Raw genomic sequence first — 21,444 nt, forward strand, 5'->3', positions numbered from 1 at the left:
CTCTGTGAGGCGCAGCCTGAAGTAGAGCGGGGGGGAATCGGACCCAGGCCCGGTCCGCTGATCCGCGGGGACTGATGGCGGGGATGAAAGCGACCCGGCAGCGCTGGAGGTGCCGCTTCCCGGCGCCTCGGAGCGGTCTGGGCCTCGGCTCGGCGCCTCACCGTGACCGTGAGCGCCTCCAGCGCAGACGGGCTCATAAGGCGCAGACGGGCCGGGGTGGTCGTGTTACTTCGGTAGCACATATACTAAAATTGGAACGATACAGAGAAGATTAGCATGGCCCCTGCGCAAGGATGACACGCAAATTCGTGAAGCGTTCCTCATTTTCTTTAGAACTAATTCGACTCTGAAATAGTTTGAGAGAGAAGGTTTATTAATGACGACAGATAAGCACAGCAGCTGTTCATGCAGTCTGAACACAGCACACGCCACGGACACGCTCCCAGTTTACAGGAGAACAGAATAATCCTTCAATTGTCCCACAAGGGGAAATTTGGTTGTGTCAGCAGCAATAAAAACACACATATATGCAAAAAGAACAGGACACAGAACAAAAAACACAATTTTTACATATTTAAGCTGAGAAAAGCAATGTGAGGTTATAACGGTAGAAGCTGCTGCAGTGCTGATGTAAACCTCTATGATTGTTGGGTGACTACACAGAGGAAGAGGGTCGTCCTGTCATGATGCTTCTGTGTTTCCTCTGAAGGAGGTGTCAAGGAGGCGCTGCAGTGTCCTCCCAGGAAGCTGTAACCTTTTCTGGGCTGCAGTTGTCTGTGCGGCTGCAGGGGGCGCTGTGGAGCAGCTGTCAGGCTGCAGAACCTCAGGGGAAGACGGACGGCTACCTGCTCACGCTTTTTGTGCTTTTTTCGCTGGTTTAACGGATAAAAACGCCTCGGTCACCATGGCAACAGGCCGGCTGGTGGAGGTGTACCTGGACCTTCTATCGCAGCCCTGCCGGGCGGTGCACATCCTGCTCACCTGCACCAAAATCCCGCACAGAGTGCGCGCCGTGGCGCTGCGGAAAGGTGAGCTACTGACAGGCTGGTTAACCAACCAGCCGGTTAACTAACCGACTAGCCGAGCGGCTAACTAGTCCTCTGACGGCCTGCTCACCCGTGTACGCACTCGGCGCACTTAGAGCAGTTTGTGGGCACACAACTTCAGCTGAACTCCGACCCGAAGAACTTTGACCTACATCCGAGCGGTGCACAGAGCCCGCCAGACCTCACTCAAAATCTCCGGATTTATGCTCTCTCTGACCCCGTGAGAGGAAACTGCATCCGAACCGAGCTGATCCTCATAGAAAACGTCATGAGACTGGTCGGGGACATTCGGCGCTCTTAAACTCACCGAATGTCCGATTTTCACACAGTTTACATGTTTCGGAAACAAAAAATAACAACAGATCATTATTCTGGGAATCTTAAATCACTTGGTTTCCCATCGGAGTTCTGAATGAAGCTGCTGCTCAGACTTCTGTCTGCATTAGAGCGCACACGCTGCAGGCCGCTTTATATGACCTGAGTTTTGAGTGGACTTTGTTTTTAGCTTCTCTTGTGTGTGCAGGAGAACATCGGACTCCGACCTTCACCAAGCTGAACCCCATGCAGAAGGTTCCTGTCATGGTGGACGACGGCTTTGTCCTCACAGAGAGGTACACACACACACACACACACACACACACACAAAATTCAATTTTATTTACACAGCACCAAATCGCAACAACAGTCGCCTCAAGGTGCTTTATATTGTACAGTAGATCGTACAATAATACACACAGAGAAAAACCCAACAATCATATGACCCCCTATGAGCAGCACTTTGGCAACAGTGGGAAGGAAAAACTCCCTTTTAACAGGAAGAAACCTCCAGCAGAACCAGGCTCAGGGAGGGGCGGGGCCATCTGCTGTGATTGGTTGGGGTGAGAGAAGGAAGACAGGATAAAGACATGCTGTGTAAGAGAGACAGAGGTTAATAACAGATATGATTCAGTGCAGAGAGGTCTGTTAATACATAGTGAGTGAGAAAGGTGACTGGAAAGGAAACACCCAGTGCATCATGGGAATCCCCGGCAGCCTACATCTATTGCAGCATAACTAAGGGAGGATTCAGGGTCACCTGGTCCAGCCCTAACTATATGCTTTAGCAAAAAGGAAAGTTTGAAGCCTAATCTTGAAAGTAGAGATAGTGTCTGTCTCCTGAATCCAAACTGGAAGCTGGTTCCACAGAAGAGGGGCCTGAAAACTGAAGGCTCTGCCTCCCATTCTACTTTTAAATACTCTAGGAACAACAAGTAGGCCTGCAGAGCAAGAGCGAAGTGCTCTAATAGGCTGATATGGTACTACAAGGTCATTAAGATAAGATGGGGCCTGATTATTTAAGACCTTGTATGTGAGGAGCAGGATTTTGAATTCTGGATTTAACAGGAAGCCAAAACAGGAGAAATCTGCTCTCTTTCTAGTCCCTGTCAGGACTCTTGCTGTATGGGCAGAAATCTGTGCCATCAGAAACTGAATTTGAATAAGTTCAGTTTGAATTTGAATTGTAACTTGAATAAATGCTTTTGAAAACTGAATTTGAATTAGTCTAATTTGAAATTGAATTTATATTTTGAAAATGAATTGATTTGCTTTGAAACTGCATTTTATCCTTTAAAAATTCAGCTCTCGAATAATTTCAGTTTCACTTCTCACCATTCAATTTCTGTTCCAAAATTCAGTTTTTTGGAACTTACATCCGGTTCCGGTTCAAGCACAGATGAATAGAACTACGTTTTACTAGCGGACCGAAAGTGTTACCGACGGGAATCTACAGCGTCTTGAGCTGAATTAAGACTTCAGAAGTCATTCGTCATGTCGAATGACCAGCGGATAAACTCTCAGGTTGGTAATAAATGTATTACATGTATAAGAACAAGCGTCAAGTTAACAAATGATAGCCGTACAGTAACTTTTATGCTTATTGTAGCTGCTAGCTAAAAACGCTAATTTAGCGTAGTTTGCCTTGAATTCAGCTTTGACAAACAAATATATCACTTCAAACAGAGGTGATCCAGTAATGCTGCACTAATGAATTAGACTAACTACTCACTTTAGCTAAAGTTATTAAGTTAGCTAAAGAGTTGGGATGCTGTGTAAGACATAAAGCTCAAATACAAAGGTTTGGACACCGTTTTGCATGTTTCCCTACTGTAGGGGTCTCTGCAAGCATACAGAGGGGGTACTCTGAGAGGGTCCAAGATGACAACTTTGGAATTCTACTAGAAACAGTCGATCATATTTGTTGTCAAAGCTGAATTCAAGGCAAACTACGCTAAATTAGCGTTTTTAGCTAGCAGCTACAATAAGCATAAAAGTTACTGTACGGCTATCATTTGTTAACATGACACTTGTTCTTATACATGTAATACATTTATTACCAACCTGAGAGTTTATCCGCTGGTCATTCGACATGACGAATGACTTCTGAAGTCTTAATTCAGCTCAAGACGCTGTAGATTCCCGTCAGTAACACTTTCGGTCCGCTAGTAAAACGTAGTTCTATTCATCTGCGCTTGAACCGGAACCGGATGTAAGTTCCAAAAAACTGAATTTTGGAACAGAAATTGAATGGTGAGAAGTGAAACTGAAATTATTCGAGAGCTGAATTTTTAAAGGATAAAATGCAGTTTCAAAGCAAATCAATTCATTTTCAAAATATAAATTCAATTTCAAATTAGACTAATTCAAATTCAGTTTTCAAAAGCATTTATTCAAGTTACAATTCAGATTCAATCTGAGCAATTCAAATTGAACTTATTCAAATTCAGTTTCTGATGGCACAGATTTCTGCCCATATTGCTGCAGCATTTTGGATTAGCTGAAGGCTTTTCAGGGAGTTTTTAGGACTTCCTGATAATAATGAATTACAGTCGTCCAGCCTGGAAGTAATAAATGCATGAACTAGTTTTTCAGCTTCACTCTGAGACAGGATATTTCTAACTTCTCCTTCTCTCACCCCAACCAGTCACAGCAGATGGCCCCGCCCCTCCCTGAGCCTGGTTCTGTCGGAGGTTTCTTCCTGTTAAAAGGGAGTTTTTCCTTCCCACTGTCGCCAAAGTGCTTGTTCATAGGGGGTCATATGGTTGTTGGGTTTTTCTCAGTGTCTATGAAGCGCCTTGAGGCGACTTTTGTTGTGATTTGGCGCTATATAAATAAAATTGAATTGAATTAACTTTAGAGATTAAAACACACACATGCTCACTCATTTAAAGTGTGTTCCTGTGAGGCAGGACGGGTCACGTTGGAATCACATGCTCAGTGTAAACGTCAGGTTGTGTCATGTGTTGCAGCGACGCCATCCTGAAGTACCTCACCACCAAGTACGATGTCCCAGAGCACTGGTATCCACGGCAACCAGAGAGACGAGCCCGAGTGGACGAGTACACAGCGTGGCATCACACCAACACACGACCGCACGCTGCTAAAGTCTTCATCCTGGAGGTATGGAGCCAAAATCCTGATTTTGTAAAACACGTCTTCAAATATCTGAAATCAGCTGATCAGGAGACGGCAGCGTGGGGTTCTGTGATGATGCCGCACCTGTTCTGACATCATCAGGAATATAAAGCTGCTGTAATGCCATGAAGGAGCTCAGGTGTGCTTTGTGTCTCCGCCCACCTCAGGTGCTGCTCCCAGCTCAGTCTGGCTCTCCGGTGGATGAGGCCCGTTTGAATCGCGCTCTCTCCGACCTCGACGACACGCTGGATAAACTGGAGTCCATGTTTCTTCGCCGCCAGCCTTTCCTTTGCGGTGATGACATCACTGTGGCCGACCTGCTCGCGGCGTGCGAGCTCACGCAGGTCAGTTTCTGGATGCTCAAGCCCCGCCCCCCTCAGAGAAGCTTTTTGTCTCTTTGGGTATGTTCAGAGAGCTAGTCTCCAAACAGCTGCAGTGAAACTGAGACACAAACAGGAAATGGAGATGCTTCCCCTTCAAAGTAAAAGTTGTAATTCTGCACTGCTGCCAACAAAAGTGCAGCTTTTACTTTGAAAGCAGAGCATGTCTGTTTGTGTTGCACTTTTTAACTTGTCCCTGCCCCAGCGAGCAGTTACAGACATGATACTCTTGTGATGAGGAAGAGGATCAATAGGGGGTCCACGACCCTCTTAGGGACTCTCCAGTTGTTGTTCTTAGAACTGAAGAAGCTTCTCTGATTAAGTCCCAAAGCTTTTCTTTCTGAGCTCCTCAGACTACAATGAGCTGGATGTCTGAGAACCTTCACAGACTGAGTTCAGATTATTGCTTCTCTTCTCATGAAGGATGCTCCACTGTCTCCTCTGCTAAAGGAAGCACTGAAGCTCCTTTCCTTACTCTGAGGACTGACAGCTGATTAGAAACGCTCCCGAGAGGAGCGGGCACTCTGAACGTACCCTCTGTTTGTGTCTGTATGGTTCTGAGCATGCTCAGTGTGTCTCCTTGCAGCCTCTGGGCGGGGGCAGAGACGTCCTGAAGGAGCGTCCTCAGCTGCAGCGGTGGAGGAGTCGAGTCCAGTCGGCCGTCGGTGAGGCATTTGACGAAGCTCACAGCGTCCTGTATGCCCTCAGAGACCGCCGCTGAGCCCGTCTGTGACATCTGCATGAGGGGGAGGAGTTAGTCGAGGGTGTGAGGAGGATGAAGGAGTGGCTCAATTTCACTTTGATTTCTCTGCTTTAAAAACCTCAGAGGCCTTCGAGCCGTCACAGAGTTCCTGGACTCTGATCGATGACAGAATCAATAAATCTATCGATGAATCAATGTTGGAGTTCAATGTTTGAATCAGCTGAAGCACTTTAACAGGAAATGAGCTTTGAAATGAAAATAAAAAAAGCTGCTTGTACTTTGCCCCTTGAGTGTCTGTGACTGAGCGCCCCCCGCAGGCTGGAGGAGGAGCTGCGGCGCTGTAGGCGTGTTCAAACGAGCACATTAAAGAGACTCAGCAAAAATGTAAAAATCTTTATTAGAAAACTTTATTTACACCAGGTTCAGCAGCAGAGACATGTGACTACACAGAGGAAGAGGGCGGGCCTTGGCTCCGTTTGGCAGGATGTTGCTCCTCGCCATCTCCTTCTCGTCCTCGTTTCCTCAGGTGTCTTCCTGAGGTCGACTCCGCCTCCTGCAGGGGGAGGAGCTCAATGGATCAGGAGGCAGAGTCATGGTTGTACTGTGTGTGTGGTTGTGTATGTGTGGTTACCATGGCAACAGCAGCCCCCCCTCCCTCTGCAGACGGGTACATGAGCCTGTGCGCCGTCTCCAACATCTTCTGGTCCTGCAACCATCACAGAGTGAGCAGCCTACACTTCCCACAATGCACCTGAACATCTTTAACCCTCTTAAGACTTGCTGCTGTGGCGTCAGCTGTGCTGCAGACAGCCAACCGCCATCGTTGAGGGCGGAGTCACTACAAAAACACTGAACACAGCCTGGTGTGTGGTTATTTGGGGGGGGGGGGGGGGGGGGGGCGTCAGGTGAGGCGTTACCTGTAGCCAGGGGTGCTGCAGAGCTTCCTCGATGCTCATCCTCTTCATCGGATCAACGACCAGCAGCTTCCTCACCACGTCTTTGGCTGAAACACAAACGGGTCATATGAGTCCAAACACAGGAAGCTCCGCCTTTCACCCTCAGGTTCCAAACAAGATGGAACCAAAACAGTGCTGTGCAAAAGTCCTGAGCCCCCCGACGCACTGTGGAACACGCAGTGACTCACTGACACACCTGAACACACCGTGAGCCTGACGGTGACTCTGCGGTGTGAGTGGCTCTCGTTTGCTCATTTCTAGAAAAATCTCAGCGAGCGCCCGACAGCGAGCCAGTCATCACTAACAGTATCGATAAAGTTCAACTGAAGCAGCTCGTACCTTGATCAGAGACGCTCGTCCACTTGGACTGAACCATGGTGAACTCTCCTCTGATGATCTGATCGGTGACCGACTGATGACCAAAGCTCTCGTGGAACGGAGGGTAACCTCCCAGGCTGACACGGGAGGAGAGAGAGGAAGACTCAGTGATGAAGCTGGAGTTTCAGCAAATCATCAAACGTTACATAGAAATTTTCACAGCTTTCAGGTGGAGATGTTTGACCTCTGACCCTGGCTGTTTCTCTGCGGCTTCCTCAACAGTCACACGCCTGCAGGAGCCAGGTGACATCGCCGCCGAAGTTCCATAAATGACTCGTAAACCACGAGTCATTTATGGAAACCGAGTCCTACAGGGATAAAAAGCGGACGCGTATTCTGCTTCTTCTTCGTTGGTGGTGTGAGCAGGCGTAGGACGCTGTGAACACCTCGGACAGCGACGCGTGCCGAGGTCTTGGGAATCAGCCGGTCGCTGCAGAAATGCCGTTTCTGTCAGACTCTGCCGCTGACAGCCAGCGTTTTCTGTCTGTATGTAATACGGATTCATCCCAGGGAGGAGCCTTTCTGAGGTCAAAGGTCAGGTGACCAGGGACCGAACATGGGTGTCAAGTCAAGTCAAGTCAAGTTTATTTATAGAGCACATTTAAAAACAACCAAGGCTGACCAAAGTGCTGTACAGTAAATACAGATAAAAATACAATAGAACACAATTTCGTAAAACACCTCGCTGATCAAATAAAAAATAAATAAACAAAAAATTAAACCTTTCTAAAAGCCAATGAGAAGAGGTGAGTTTTAAGAGCAGTTTTAAAAGTTTCTAGGCTTTTGGAGAATCTGACGTGAGGAGGTAAACTGTTCCACAGTCTGGGTGCAGCCACAGCAAACGCCCTCTCTCCCTTTGTCTTTAATTTATACCTGGGAACATCTAAAAGCATCAGATCGGCTGACCTCAAAGATCTCCTGGGGCGATAAGTACTAAGGAGTTCTGACAGGTAAGAAGGTGCAGTGCCATTTAAAACCTTAAAAGCCAGCAGTAAGATTTTAAAATCAATCCTAAAAGAAACTGGGAGCCAGTGGAGAGAGCAGAGAACCGGAGTGATGTGGTCTCTTTTTTTTGAACCGGTCAACAGGCGAGCGGCAGCGTTCTGCACCAGTTGAAGGCGATGTAGACAGGAACGATCTAGGCCAGCATAGAGGGAATTACAGTAGTCCAGCCGTGAAGTAATAAAAGCATGGACCACTCTTTCTAGATCGTTCCTGCAAAGGTAAGACTTGACTTTGGCTAAAATCCGTAAATGATAAAAAGATCCCTTAACTACAGAGCTGATTTGTTTATCAAGTTTAAAAGCATTGTCAAAAATAACACCAAGACTCTTAATGGAAGAAGTGCAATCGGAGGTTAGGGGTCCCAAAAAGTCAAGAGAGAAGTTGGGATCTTTAGGAAGCCCAAACACAATGACTTCAGTTTTGCTTTCATTAAGGTGTAAGAAGTTAAGAGTCATCCAAGTCTTAATGTCAGACAAGCAGGAGAGTAGCGGCTGCAAAGAAACATTGCAGTTCAACCTCAGAGGGAGGTAGATCTGAATATCATCGGCAAAGATGTGGAAGGACACATTATGTTTACGGAGCACATCGCCCAGAGGGAGCAAGTACAGAATAAACAACAGGGGGCCTAGTATGGACCCCTGAGGTACGCCACAGGTTAAAGGAGCTCTGGGAGATGACAGTTCACCAAGGTGAACAGAAAAACTCCTATTATTCAAATAGGACTGGAAAAACTTTAAGACAGTGCCCTTTAAACCGACACAGTGTTGAAGGCGGGCTAGCAGTATGTTGTGATCTACAGTGTCGAAGGCTGCTGTCAGGTCCAAGGTTACTAAGACAGCAGCACAACCAGAGTCAACAGTTAAAAGCAAATCATTAAAAACTCTCAGTAGGGCGGTTTCTGTGCTATGCCGAGCTCTAAAACCAGACTGGAACTTCTCATAGAGATTGTTGTTGTCAAGAAATAGCTGGAGCTGCGTGAGGGCGGCTCGTTCCAGTACTTTGGACAGAAAAGGGAGGTTGGAAATGGGCCTATAGTTAGAGAGTAGGGATGGATCTAGATTAGGCTTTTTAAGGAGAGGTTGAACAACAGCGTGCTTGAAGGGTGTTGGAAAACAACCAGAACTGAGGCAGGCATTGATCAGGACCAGAAGGAAAGGTCCGACTGAGTCCAGAACCTGCTTCAGAAGCCGAGAGGGGATAGCATCGGTGGAACAGTTGGTAGTCTTAACCTTGCAGACTATTTCATGCAGCTGAGAGAGAGAGATTGGTTCGAACTGATTAAAGGCAGAATGGCACAAAGACAAAACACAGGGATTGGAAGGTGAAGATGGAATGACAGACTGCAGGGAGGAAATCTTGTTTACAAAGAACTTTAGAAAGTCATTACAGAGGGTGGCAGAAGGTGTGAGGCTGGTGGATGTGTAAGGATTAACAATGGAATTTAAAACACGAAACAGAGTCTGAGGTTTATGGACACTACTGCTAACCAGGTTTGATATGTAGGAGGACTTGGCCTCTTTAACGGCTTTCTGATAGGTTGAAAGAGAGTCTCTGAGGATATTAAAAGAAATGTGCAGCTTGTCCTTTTTCCATTTTCTCTCAGCACACCTACAGGTGCGCCTGAGAGCACGAACAGAGTCTGTAATCCAGGGTTCAGCGTGAGCTTTGGGACGGAGTGTTTTTAAGGGAGCGATGAGGTCCAAAATAGAAGTACATGTTGAGTTAAAAAGAGCAGTTAAATCTTCTGCACACAAGGAATCAATCCAGTCCACCGTGGAGAGCTCAGAGTTGCTAAAAGCAGCAGAAAACTGAGATGGTACATGGGTATTGATGATCCGGTGACGGCGTGAAGGAGGTTTAACTGCAGCATCAGAACAATGTGCAGTGGCAGAAAATAGAACAGGAAAATGATCGGAGATACACGCACTCTCACAAATTTCAGAGATGTGGATACCCAAGCCGTGAGACATGACAAGGTCCAAAGTGTGACCCTTCTCATGTGTGGAGCCAGACACACACTGAGTAAGGTTGAAGGAATCCAACAGTGAAACAAAGTCTCTAACCAGGGGTTTAGATGGACAGCACACATGAATATTCAGGTCACCAACAATAAGAAAATGATCAAAATCTACTGAAAGCCCTGAAAGAAATTCCCCAAACTCACTGATAAAGTCCTTGTTAAATTTGGGAGGACGATATACCACTGCAATCAGTAACGGAGTGGATGAGTTTAGTTTAAAAAGCTGTAGTTCAAAGCTGGAAAAAGAGGAAAAAGAAATCTGATGGCAGTCATAAACAGATTTAAAAACACAGGCGAGGCCTCCGCCTTTGCCAGAGGACCTGGGAGTGTTTAAAAAACAACAGCCTGGAGGAAGAAGCTCAGAGAAAGCCACAGTCTCACCAGCGCGTAACCAGGTCTCCGTCAGGAACATAAAATCCAGGTCGTAAGAAGAGAAAAAATCCTTGAGCAGAAACGTCTTATTGGAGAGGGATCGAGTGTTGATCAAAGCCATAGATAAGGTGAGATCAGTAGCTGTCATCGGGGTTGATATGCGGGTGAGTGGGCGTAGGTTAGAGTTTGTAGCACCAAATCTGCGGATCCGTGGCTGTAGGAGAGCCGATGACCGAGGACCCGGAACGGAAACAGCAAGCGACGGACCCGGAGAGTCACGCAGGAAGGGAGCAAACACCAGGCGTGGGCCGGAGATGGCAGAGAGTCGCCTACCAGAGGAGAACGCCGCCGCCGGCATGGCGAGGAGTGAGCCAGATGACCGAGGGAGGCGCGGGCCAAGAAGCGGGCCTACTTTCAGTCTGAAGCAGCCGATGCCCACGAGCACGTTTAACACTCTGGGGTCGACAGAGGTACCGGCGCGTCAAAATCACACGACCAATTTAAGACGACACAGCAACCAGTGACCCAGAGTCTCGTTTCAACCTGGGTCGAAGGTGCGGACTTCAAACTTTATACCAGTTCTGATAGAGTCTGAATGGGTTATGATAAAAGTACACGCCACGTTTTTCTGAATAAAACTGTGTTTACAGCAGGAAGAACGGGCAGTGCTAGCAAACACTTCCCTATTGGTGTTACTGTGTACCATGTCAACCAATCAAAAAATGATATGGCAACATGTGGCACTTGGTTGTTTAGGAAGAGGGGGAAGTTTGAAGAGTGCGGTCAGAGTGCGGTCAGAGTGTTGTGTTGTAATTGTTTTATTTAGAAATGTAAAATTTCTTTTTGCACTTCAAGTTATGAAAATGATTCGTTAAACATGTTTGTGGGCTTTACAGAAAAAAATAAAGTTTTTCTACTCTGAAGTTTTTTTCGTCTGAATATAGATCAATTGTGCGATCGATGTCAATGGCTCCACGCAGGAAGTAGAAACAGACTCTGGCGTGCCGGCAGCGGCTCTGTTTTCATGTGCCGAGGGTAACCAGGCGGGCAAACGAGCGAGCGCACGAGTCGAGGCGGCGCGACAGGTGAATGAACGAAAGCGTTTCCCTGACAACACAAATCATCCATCATCACCCTGCAGCAGGAGGCCGGAGCCTACCAGACGAAGAGCAGCACGCCGAGGCTCCAGGCGTCCACGGCGAGCCCGTAACCTGTGGTGGACGCGTGCGTGAACACCTCCGGAGCCAGGTAAGATGGAGTCCCACACAGAGTCCTCATCAGCACCGCCTCCTCCAGGATCCGTGACTGGTTAAAGTCCGTCACCTGACGCGCGCGCGCGCACACACACACACACACACACACACACACACACACACACACACACACACACACACACACACACACACACACACACACACACACTCAGTGAGGAGGGAGGAGGTGGTGATGCTGCAGGTGATGCTGCAGGTGAGCGCACGTACCTTGATGAGACACACATCGTCCTGTGAGGACAGCAGGATGTTCTCCGGCTTCAGGTCTCTGTGGATGATCCCGTTACTGTGGAGATACTACACACACACACACAGTTACAGTCGCTGCACCTGTGTGTGTTTGTGTGTGTGTGCGCGTGCTCGTTACCATAGCAACACCAGCTAACCTCCACAGCACGAAGCATCTGGTAAAAATAAAGTTTGGCAACAGATTCGTTGAGCTGCTGCTTCGACTTCACTCTGTGGAACAGCTCCCCCCCCTCCATCCTGACAGGTGAGAGAGAGAGAGAGACACAGGTGAGAGAGAGAGAGAGAGACACAGGTGAGAGAGACAGACACAGGTGAGAGAGACAGACACAGGTGAGAGAGAGAGACACAGGTGAGAGAGAGACACAGGTGAGAGAGAGACTGCGTCCACACTAGCGTTCACAGAGTTGTGCGTCCACATTGAAACGGCCAAAAACGCTTCCGTTCCAGTCCTGCACATGCGTGAAACGCAAGAAGATTCGACCTGCCTCATTTCTGTCTGCCGTTTATTTACGTTCCGGCTCGTTGACACGTCGGCAAAATGTGGAGGAAAAGCACCGAGTTTTTTAAATGGACTCACAATGAGGTGGAGTCGTTGCTGCAAGTAACACAAAAGTACAAAGTTGCAAAAGCGAGTGAGAATTAAAGAATTTGAAGAAAAGCTCTCAGGAGCATGTACAGGCTGATGTTGATCTTTAATAGGGCTGTCAAACAAAACAACTGCTGTGTAACGCCCTCCGCTATCTCAGTTTAATTGGTCACATGACTGCATCACATGACTATGTGATAAGCCTTCTTAATCTGTTTTACCAAGTTGAGGATGTAAGCACGCTCCTCCCGCAACACGCGGTCCATTTGGGCGTAGTCTGACACCACGATCTGGTTGTCCATATCAGTCTTGGGAGGGGACAGACAGAACTGAATAAGGCCAATTTTGGCCTTGTCCACTCGGGTCACACCAGTGTTGGCAACTCTTTGGAAATTCATTTTGGAAAAGCACCGTGTTCAAATGTATCCGTTTTCAAAACGCGGCGTTTTCCTTGAGCGAAAACGGCGTCTCAGTTTGGACGGGAGGCCAAAACGGAGAGAAAAAAACAAAAACGTATTAGTGTGGACGTGGCCTGAGAGACGGGTGAGAGAGACAGGTGCAGTTTCACGCACAGCTCCAACACGATGTAGAAACTTTCCTCCGTCTGATAGAAGTCCTCCGTCTTTATGAGACAAGGCTGCAGGAGACAAGGAGTGAAGAGAAGGAAAGGAAGGATGAGTGTTGTTACTGGCGATAAAGGAGCGTTCCTGTACTTGTGCTTTTTCTTCTTCTTCGTTGGTGTTACTCACGTGGTCGACCCTCTGCAGGATGTCAATCTCCGTCTTTGCGTTTCGTGTCGCCGTCTGTGATTGGACAGAAAAATAAGTTGTTGTTCCCCTTCAACTCAAAATAAGGTTGAGACGCCATGTTTGTAGTTCTCTGGGAGGTATCTGTGTTTTCACACCTTGCTGACATTTCATTGGGTTAAACTGAGTTCAATTCAATACCTGATTGGCTGGCACCAGAAATATTTAAATTAAGCAGTGTACTGAGAGTTTCCCGCCCCCCTAGTGGTGATTTCATGCAGTGCACTGTTAGTTTGACAGAGAGGGGTGTCTGCATTTTTGACGCTATTAAAATTCATAAATGAACTGACACCATCACACCTGCTGACAAACACGCAGTCGAAAGAAACGAGCAGCGGGTCTCAGCCAATCAGAGAGCAGATGAGGCGACTCACCCCTTCAGACTGAAAGTTCTTCTTGTTTATGATTTTCACTGCAAACTTCCTGCAGGTGGATCGCTCGAAAGCCAGCCGGACCTCGCCACACACTCCTCTGAAACACACACAGTCAGCAGGGTGGCACAGGAAATGACATCACAACGCCACGAAACAACTCACGTGCCGATGCGTCGCGTCAGTAGGTATTTGTCTTGCAGGTCTCTGGGTAGGCTGGACTGATCGTCCGACATCAGGTCGATGAAGACAAAGACTGCAGAGAGACATGAGCAGGAGGTGAGACCGGCACCAGGGTGTCCAGGTGTTTTCAGGTGCTGTTCTGGTGGGCGGAGTCACCTCGGTTTCGTTGTTCAGCCAGAGAGATGACGGCGTTATTGACCAGAGGAAGCTTCTTGTCTTTCCCGATCGGAATCCCATCGAGAAAAGTGCCGTTATTACTGAGGTCCTCCACGAAGACCTCCGAGCCCTCCTGACACACACAGGTGGAGAGGGCGACGTTAAAGCCCCGTGAGCGCAGTACTCACAGTACGATCAGTGCTAATATCAGTGGTAGTAGTACTGCAGTAGTCTCACTCTGTAGATCCTGAAGTGTTTCTTGCTGTAGATTCGGAACTTTCTGGAATTTCGGTCATTTGGATCCTCCAGGACGTAGTTACACTTGGAGTCCCGTCCAAACAGGTACTGGTCCTCTATGCAGTCTGTAAACAAACAAACAGGAAACAGGAAGTGCTCCTCTATGCAGTCTGTAAACAAACAAACAGGAAACAGGAAGTGCTCCTCTATGCAGTCTTCTATCCCCCCGTGGAATTACAAAACCTGCAATTCTGGGATTTTATTTGGTTGCTAATTAGCAGCAGCAGCTAGCTCATCCTTTGGTCACTGCTTGAAACAGGAAGAGGTGTTAAAAAACCAGGATGCCACGTCCATCTTTTATCTACAGTCTAAAGATCTGTCACACCTGAAGCACTGTCTGCTGAACAGAAGTATCCTGATTACTTCATGTGTTATTTAAAGTATGGAACAGCAGAGCTCGGCTGGCTGATTATGCTAATTCTGCTGCTAATTCTACTAATTACTATTTCCAGACACAGCACAATATGTTCAGTTTAATGGAACCTGATTAAGAACAGAGTGAACAGAGGACGAGCCGGCGTGTTGTGAGCAGCGGTACCGTGGCTCCTGAAGCCCGGGACCATGGGCAGTAGGCGGCCCCAGGGTTGCGGCTCGGGCTCCTCTGGGACGGACGCGAGCGTTACGGGGATGGTGTCCACGCTGCTCAGAGTCCCCGAGCCACTCGACGACTGACTGGCTGAGCTGGGCCCACTGGATGAACTGGAACCAGGCTGGGACTGGGACTTGGCCTGGGACGGGGACAGGGTGGACTGGGTTTGGGACTGAGGACGCTCCCCCTCAGGAGTCCCCTTTTCAGACATCCTTCAGCTCTGCAGACACATGAGAGACAAAATCAAGAACAAGAGAAGAAGAGTTTGGGTTTCTGCCGCAGGATCGTGGACATCCGTGGGCTCGGAGCCCCAGAGCACACAGTGCAACATCCCCACGCCCCACTGTGGCAGCGTTCAAACACAGACCGCGTGTCCGAGACTCACACTCACCGTGAAACCGGAACCCCGCCGGTGCTGTCAGCATGCGCGCGCCTTCTCAGCGAGCTCTGCACTCAGCAGAGCCAGAACCAGCATCCGGGTCTCTGCGCGTCCACGAACCGCGACGCGTGCTTCGATTTCTTGACCGGGACCTTGCGGGACACGCGCTTCCTTGTGGGCTATTTTTTCTCTGACGTCACGAAGTGGTTCCAGCCAATGATAAGTGTGAATGTGGATCACGTGCACCGGGAGCCGTCGGCTGGTGTTTCCGGGTTTGGTTTGGTCCCGCAGAGGAGATTCAGAGGCTGATCGATAGTTATGATCGATACGTGAACGGAAGTCAGGGCGCGGAGCGAGCCACGTGTCTGTCTGCGAGTCCGACATGTCCAACCAGAGAGGCGGCAAGACTCTGATCATCACAGACGGTGAGTGTCCGGGGGGGAGGGGGTCTGCAGTCGCCATGTGAGCCTCCGTCACAGCTCCAGCTGTTCTGTGTGTGCAGATGAGGAGGTGGAGGTGGAGGCGGAGGAGCTCAACCCGTTCTCCTTCAGAGAGTTTCTGCGCTGGAAGAACCAGGACCCGGACCCGGAGCAGGCACGCACTGAGGTCAGAGCTGCACAGCTGGAGGTGCACCTCTGTCCTAAGGCAGCGAGCACAAACACAGAGTGGGTCTGTGCTCACAGCTGTGACACGCGTGTACATGTGCATATTTAAAAGAGTGACACAAACTTCAAACCGCTGCGCGCTGTGGCGGTCGTGGATGTGATCGTTGTGGGCCGAGCGTGTAATCGGCTCACAGCTCAGACTCAAACCGTCCATCGGCCCCACGCTGAGTGTTCAGCCCACGTCATGCTGCTGTAACTGTTCTCATGAAACTGCAGAGGTGACCTGAGCTCAGCTGCTGTTTCTCAAAATCTGCAGAAAACAGCGTCTCCGTCACAAACACACGCGTGTCACAGCTGTGAGCACAGAACCACGCTGAGCGCCTGCAGTGACACAACACATGCTCTGTGACGTCATCTGACCCCACCTGCTCCTCCTCGGAACGACCACAAACCAACGAGGTTACAACACAGCGTGGAGTCAGATGTGCGTTTTTGTAGTCCAGCTCCGGCGTCACGCCGTTAAGCAGACACGAGTCTCAGCATCAGAAAGACTTTATTTATCCCCAAGGGGCAAGTAACAAACAACAGAGCAGCATAACGTTGATGATAAGGACAATAAGAGTGAGATAATAAATACACAGAATATACAGTTTTAAAATTAAAGTGACTAAAAGTGAATAAAGTGTCAGTAGTGTAAGAAGAGAGTAGTTCCTGTTTCTGGTGGGGGAAATGTTCTTATCTGCTGGAGTTAAAAGGCAGAGCTGCTTTGGGGACAAAGGTGGCGCTCCTCCTCCTCTCAGTCCTGCAGGAAATGCAGCGGCGGCGTCGCCCAGAGGGTGAAGAATGTGAGCGGGGTCGCTGATGATTTTGGCTGCCTGTCTGAGGCCTGTTGGCTGAAAACCTGCCAGACACTGATGCAGTGCGCTGCAGTCTGTTCCTGTATGAAGGCTGAGGGAGTGGAACCAGCAGCTGATGGAGAAGGTCATGATGCTTTCCAGGAAGGCGTAGTAAAAAGTCATCATGATGGGTGTGCTGGCTCCTAAGGAGGTGTAGCCGTTGGTGGCACCTCCTGAGTGTTTGTCAAAGATGGTTCCCAGGTATTTGTACTCCTCAGCTACCTCCGCTGGTTTCCCGGGGATGGTGGTGGTGACTGAAGCAGCCAGATCCCTCTGCCTGCTGGAGAAGGTCACCACCATCTCTTTGGTGTTGCTCACGTTCAGTTCAAGGTTAGGAAAATCCCAAAAAGCTGGTTGTGTTCATCTGGACGTTTTCAGTGGGAGTCTCATCATCAGGTGACTCCTTCGGTGTCAGCTGACTGCAGGTTCCAACCTTATAAACAGCACATCTGCATAACGACTGACACAGCAGTATGGGCCCACTCTAACCCACTGATGAGTCCCACTCACAGAGGGTTGGGGAATGGCTGCAGTCACTGTAAGATGGTGACAGGTGTTCCCTTAGGCCCCTCCTTCATGCTTCGACATCAACAACCCACTGACAGGTGTCAGTATTTCCACGGCTGGACAGTTAAAAACAGTGTTTCTGCCGCTGCCACAGTGTAATCTGAAGTGTCCATCAAAAGGACCAATCACACCGGGAGCCTGTGCTTCTTTAGGCTCCGCCTACCCATAATAGCGTGAAACTAGCAGCGTGTTGGTTATGGAATATAATTTCGTACATTTCAGTTCAAATTCAATACCTGCGACTGATTCGCCGTTAACAACAAAGGCAGAAAACTTGATCAAATATCTGTTAACAGATGAAAACACAGTTTTCTCCTCTAAGCACACGGTCTGTCTATCATTAGTAGCTTATACAGGATGAGAACTTCAGCGCAGCATGCTTGAGTCTGTGTCCTCAGCACAGTCCAGGGGCCAGATGTTTGGTCCCCGTAAACACACCGTCTGCTCGGTGTAAACGTTGACGTACGTTTGGCTTCACAGCGACAAACAGACCAAAGCTCGTACGACCCGAGCCATGTTAGATATCGCTAACGTCACCTAACTTCGCCGAAGGTTAGCTGAGTTTAACATGTTTTCAGATTCTTCGTTATGCTAACATTCGTCCGTTTCTGGACCGCTTCCCTTCGACAGGCCGCCATTTTTTCCAAAACATTTCTTCAACCTCAGATTCGCAGTGAATCCTGGGATAGCGTGGACTACGAAGGATACACCCGACCCGCCTCACACAGCCTCTGTCTGTCTCATCAGGAGGAGGAGGAGGAGTGGGGGCGGAGCTTCCAGTCAGGCATTGGCAGCACCTCCTCCCTGTGCACAGAGGAGGAAGAAGAAGAGGAGGAGACCAGGTGAGTCAGATGAAGGGCGGGGCGTAAAAATGTCCGAGCAGCTTCTGTGCAGATGAAACTGCACCTGCCGTGAAGTCACCTTCACCTGTGTCACCAGGTTCTCCTCCAAACCTGAAGCAGCTGCAGGAGGAGGTGCAGTAGGAGGAGGAGAGAACTATGAAGGAGATGACGAGACCTCAATGGTTGAGCCAGCCACCTTCTGCAGGAGGAGGAGTGCCAGGAGCAGCCAGACGCAGCAGGTAACCCAACCACGGAGCGCTTAGTTCAGGGAGCGTGGGACAAAGCAGAACAGGCGTATTAACGAGCTCCTGTTCTGTCTCAGCTGAAGGAGGAGAACGCAGCACTGAGGAGGACCGTCAGGGAGCTGCAGAGGAGAGCCGAAGTGAACGAACGCAGGTTTGTACCAACCAATCACAGGACAGCGCCGCAATATGTCGCTGACCAATCATTTACCCAGCATGCCTCTGTCTCCCAGGGCGTCGCAGCTCTCGGAGGAGCTGCTGCAGAGGAGGCGTCAGGAAGAGAAGGAGGCCCAGGACCTGGAGAGCATGGTTCACTCTGTGGAGCAGAACCTCCACCTGATGACGGTACACACAAACACAGTGTTTGCATGAACGTGTGTGTGTGTGTGTGAGATTGTGTGTGTAAAAATACTCTACGTCTGTCCATGTTAGAGGCGAGCGGTGAAAGCGGAGAACGCCGTTTCCAAACTGAAGGCGGAGCTACAGCAGCTGCAGGTGAGATGGAGAATGAATCATTGATTATTGATAATCTGCTGGCTGTGTGTATCAGTGCGTGTGTGTGTGTGTGTTTGAGGCCAAGGTGGATTCTCTGCGGGCTGAGAACAACGGTCTGAAGTCGATGGAGTCTCAGGTCGTCATGACGATGAGGCAAAATGCTCAGGTGGCATCCGACTACCTGAACAAGATGGCGAGCCACGCCCACTCCTCCATCAGGTCAGTACCTGCAGACACATACAGCCATCAGCCATAACACCAAGCTGTTAATGCTGCTACTCTCTCCCTGTCACCTGTGTCTGTCTCACCTGTGTCTGTCTCACCTGTGTCTCTCACCTGTCTCTGTCTCACCTGTCTCTGTCTCACCTGTCTCTGCAGGCAGCTGCTGGGGGAAGCAGAGACTCTGCGTTTGGTGTCTCAGCTGCTGCAGTCCATCGATAAAATCTCCTCCCTGAACTCAGAGTCCTGAACTCCTTCGGACCTCCTGGTTGTCATGGAAACATCCAGGAGAGGTCTGTCTGTGAGATCAGAGGTCAGCAGGTATTTTATTTTGGAAGGCCCCAGCTATGCTGACTGCTGATTGGTGGACTGTGACTGTGTGAGGGCCGAGCATCATGTTGATTCATAAACTCTGTGATAGTAAAGCGCTCTGATGATCGGAGGTGTGCACCACAAAGACGACTTTTTGGCTGATCCGGGTGACTTCAGGGTTAACGTCGGTTTCCTGAAGGTGGCAGGCCAATCAGCTGTCCTGAACGTAGCGTCACCATTCCTGGAGGATCCCTCGGACCACTACGGGGAGAACGGGAGGGTCTGGGGGCTTCGTGCGCTGAGCTTCAATAGTCTTTTTCCCCCCTGTTGGCAGCAAGTTCAAGTTTATTTATATATCACATCTGTTGACAAAAGTAGTCAAAGCAGAAAACATAAAATAGGATAAAACAAAGTTGAAGCGGTTTCATTGTTCTGTAAACATTCATGTATTCGTGCTGAGCTCGTGTCAGGTTTGTAATGTGGCACACGCCACCCCCCCAATGCGCAGATCAAATCCTGGGTTATCTTGGCAGGTTGTAACCGGCTGTATCCTGATCGCCAGCGTTAGTGTAACATAAGGTAAAGATGCCATCTTGTATGTCCCAGCTCCAAGGGGGCGTGTCAGAGTGTTTACCTGGATAAATAAGGATGTATGCGTGACTTTTTCCAAAACTGATTGCAGCTTCTACTTCGTATAAAACAGGGGAACATCCTCACCGCCCGTGCAGAAGTGCAGCTTTCGTATTTGTTGCGTCTCATCGAGAAAAACACGATTGGCTAAAGAGACAACCAGGAAACAAGAACAAGTAAATAAGAGAAAGCATGATGTCTGATACAGTCGATCAGACAGGTCATTACCCACATATACAAAACCAACTATGATACACAATATAAAACAGGTGACTGGGTGTGTGTCTGTCTGTGTGTGCCCTGTGGTAGACCCGTCCAGGGTGTACCCTGTACCCACAGGCACCTGGGAAAGTTTTAGCCCCACCCCCCGTGACCCTGACCTGGATGAGAGGAAGAGAATGGATGAAAAATATGAGCCACAGAAAACAGAACAGCAGATGAAGCCATGAGAAATACACAGAAAGCCTAAACTGAGCTGGCGTCGCTTCGAGGACTCCGATCGTTCGACTGACTCGGGACTGTTGACTCGTTTAAGCTAACTTACATCCTGCTGTAACCAGGCAGACCAACTAATATGTACCAACAGAGAGACCTGATGTTTAATAATGATTAAATAAAAATGTTCAATAATAAGAAATGGTGTGTTACTGCCACCTGCTGGTGTGGAGTGTGAACTGCAGCCAAACAGAGTCCAGGATGTAGCACTGAGTAAAAGTGAAATGGAAGAAAATGTTAGATGAACTGGAGCTCTGTGAGTTAGGACTGGTTTTAAATGAAGTTTACTTTATTTATTTAAGGTACTTAAAAGGATGAATGTCTGCTCGCTTTAGCTCATGGTACAGCCGCCTTCATATCAACATGCGTGTAAACGGTAAGTGTTGCTAGGCAATAGTTTTACATCCATTCCCAAGGAGTCAAAATGACGTCGGGCAGTTTTAGGTGGTCTTAATCTTTTTCTTTTGATCACACACAACTCAAAATTCCCTGTTTGATGAAAAAGTCCGTTTCAGGAAAAGTCATGAAAATGTTTTGTTTGAATTATAACAGAGTTATATGAATTTCAAAATGTCAGTGGATGGATATGGCGTGCCGGTGTTAACGGACGGCTTCGCTTCCTGCTTTTCGCCTGATCCGAGGTCTCGTTTTGTGCCTGATGTGGTGTGGAGGGTTTGTGGGGACGATCGAGAGTGTTCTCTCACTTTATATTGGGATTTTTATTTATTTTTTTATTTTGCCTGTCCCGTTTGGCTCTTTTGCATCAGAATTATTGTCTAAAGGCAAAGAAAGATGCCCAACGGATTTACTTTACCAAACTGACCATCCCAGCCTTGCCGTAATGGTCCATTTGATTCACCTTTTATTGTTTATTTTATTTTCACTTACTGAATACGGGACAGACTTGACTGGGGGAAAGAAGGGGAGAAAGAAAGAGGGAA

General features: G+C 48.6%; 3 protein-coding genes and 1 non-coding gene across 12 annotated transcripts; 3 read left to right on the plus strand and 1 right to left on the minus strand.

Moving 5' to 3' along the window:
- The first annotated feature begins 178 nt into the window (after positions 1-178).
- On the plus strand, positions 179-5,887 carry gstt2 (glutathione S-transferase theta 2). The gene is made up of 5 exons (XM_085426675.1): positions 179-1,028; positions 1,570-1,657; positions 4,334-4,484; positions 4,667-4,843; positions 5,466-5,887. The coding sequence occupies exons 1-5, from the start codon at positions 905-907 to the stop codon at positions 5,598-5,600; spliced, it is 675 nt and encodes a 224-aa protein (XP_085282801.1). The 5' UTR covers positions 179-904; the 3' UTR covers positions 5,601-5,887.
- LOC146658288 (U6 spliceosomal RNA) lies at positions 223-328 on the plus strand. Its single transcript, XR_014914229.1, has one exon. It is a non-coding gene; the product is annotated as a U6 spliceosomal RNA (small nuclear RNA).
- chek2 (checkpoint kinase 2) lies at positions 5,594-15,461 on the minus strand. Of its 2 annotated transcripts, XM_085426664.1 has the most exons (16): positions 15,213-15,461; positions 14,771-15,041; positions 14,173-14,297; positions 13,936-14,068; positions 13,762-13,852; positions 13,600-13,696; positions 13,169-13,222; positions 12,992-13,056; positions 11,971-12,070; positions 11,795-11,881; positions 11,473-11,636; positions 6,878-6,993; positions 6,500-6,585; positions 6,214-6,288; positions 5,998-6,135; positions 5,597-5,615 (listed from the first exon to the last, which is right to left on the minus strand). In XM_085426664.1, the coding sequence occupies exons 2-15, from the start codon at positions 15,030-15,032 to the stop codon at positions 6,025-6,027; spliced, it is 1,566 nt and encodes a 521-aa protein (XP_085282790.1). In that variant the 5' UTR covers positions 15,033-15,041; positions 15,213-15,461; the 3' UTR covers positions 5,597-5,615; positions 5,998-6,024. The 2 variants fall into 2 exon arrangements, with proteins under 2 accessions (XP_085282791.1, XP_085282790.1); XM_085426665.1 differs by lacking the exon at positions 15,213-15,461 and having other exon boundaries at positions 5,594-5,615; positions 14,771-15,035.
- entr1 (endosome associated trafficking regulator 1) lies at positions 15,439-20,645 on the plus strand. 8 transcript variants are annotated; one of them, XM_085426669.1, is made up of 9 exons: positions 15,439-15,625; positions 15,703-15,827; positions 18,016-18,110; positions 18,208-18,349; positions 18,433-18,506; positions 18,586-18,697; positions 18,785-18,847; positions 18,927-19,066; positions 19,226-20,645. In XM_085426669.1, the coding sequence occupies exons 1-9, from the start codon at positions 15,583-15,585 to the stop codon at positions 19,314-19,316; spliced, it is 885 nt and encodes a 294-aa protein (XP_085282795.1). In that variant the 5' UTR covers positions 15,439-15,582; the 3' UTR covers positions 19,317-20,645. The 8 variants fall into 8 exon arrangements, with proteins under 8 accessions (XP_085282795.1, XP_085282796.1, XP_085282792.1 ...); XM_085426670.1 differs by having other exon boundaries at positions 18,019-18,110; XM_085426666.1 differs by having other exon boundaries at positions 15,703-15,806; positions 17,899-18,110.
- The last annotated feature ends 799 nt before the right edge of the window (positions 20,646-21,444 follow it).

The sequence above is a fragment of the Rhamphochromis longiceps genome, linkage group LG12 (genome assembly GCF_057381845.1).
Source record: "Rhamphochromis longiceps isolate RC_006_pf linkage group LG12, R_longiceps_female_GT1.1, whole genome shotgun sequence".
In the NCBI taxonomy this organism is placed as follows: domain Eukaryota; kingdom Metazoa; phylum Chordata; class Actinopteri; order Cichliformes; family Cichlidae; genus Rhamphochromis; species Rhamphochromis longiceps.

Bases quoted from the DNA above. Each gene is read 5' to 3' on its own strand.
- gstt2 (XM_085426675.1), top strand. From the start codon at position 905: ATGGCAACAGGCCGGCTGGTGGAGGTGTACCTGGACCTTCTATCGCAG. The intron at 4,485-4,666 runs GTATGGAGCCAA...CGCCCACCTCAG, and splicing joins CTAAAGTCTTCATCCTGGAG to GTGCTGCTCCCAGCTCAGTC. The intron at 4,844-5,465 runs GTCAGTTTCTGG...GTCTCCTTGCAG, and splicing joins CGGCGTGCGAGCTCACGCAG to CCTCTGGGCGGGGGCAGAGA.
- chek2 (XM_085426665.1), bottom strand. From the start codon at position 15,032: ATGTCTGAAAAGGGGACTCCTGAGGGGGAGCGTCCTCAGTCCCAAACC. The intron at 14,298-14,770 runs GTACCGCTGCTC...GTTTGTTTACAG, and splicing joins CCCGGGCTTCAGGAGCCACG to ACTGCATAGAGGACCAGTAC. The intron at 14,069-14,172 runs GTGAGACTACTG...TGTGTGTGTCAG, and splicing joins AACACTTCAGGATCTACAGA to GAGGGCTCGGAGGTCTTCGT.
- entr1 (XM_085426666.1), top strand. From the start codon at position 15,583: ATGTCCAACCAGAGAGGCGGCAAGACTCTGATCATCACAGACG. The intron at 15,626-15,702 runs GTGAGTGTCCGG...CTGTGTGTGCAG, and splicing joins GACTCTGATCATCACAGACG to ATGAGGAGGTGGAGGTGGAG. The intron at 18,698-18,784 runs GTACACACAAAC...TGTCCATGTTAG, and splicing joins AGAACCTCCACCTGATGACG to AGGCGAGCGGTGAAAGCGGA.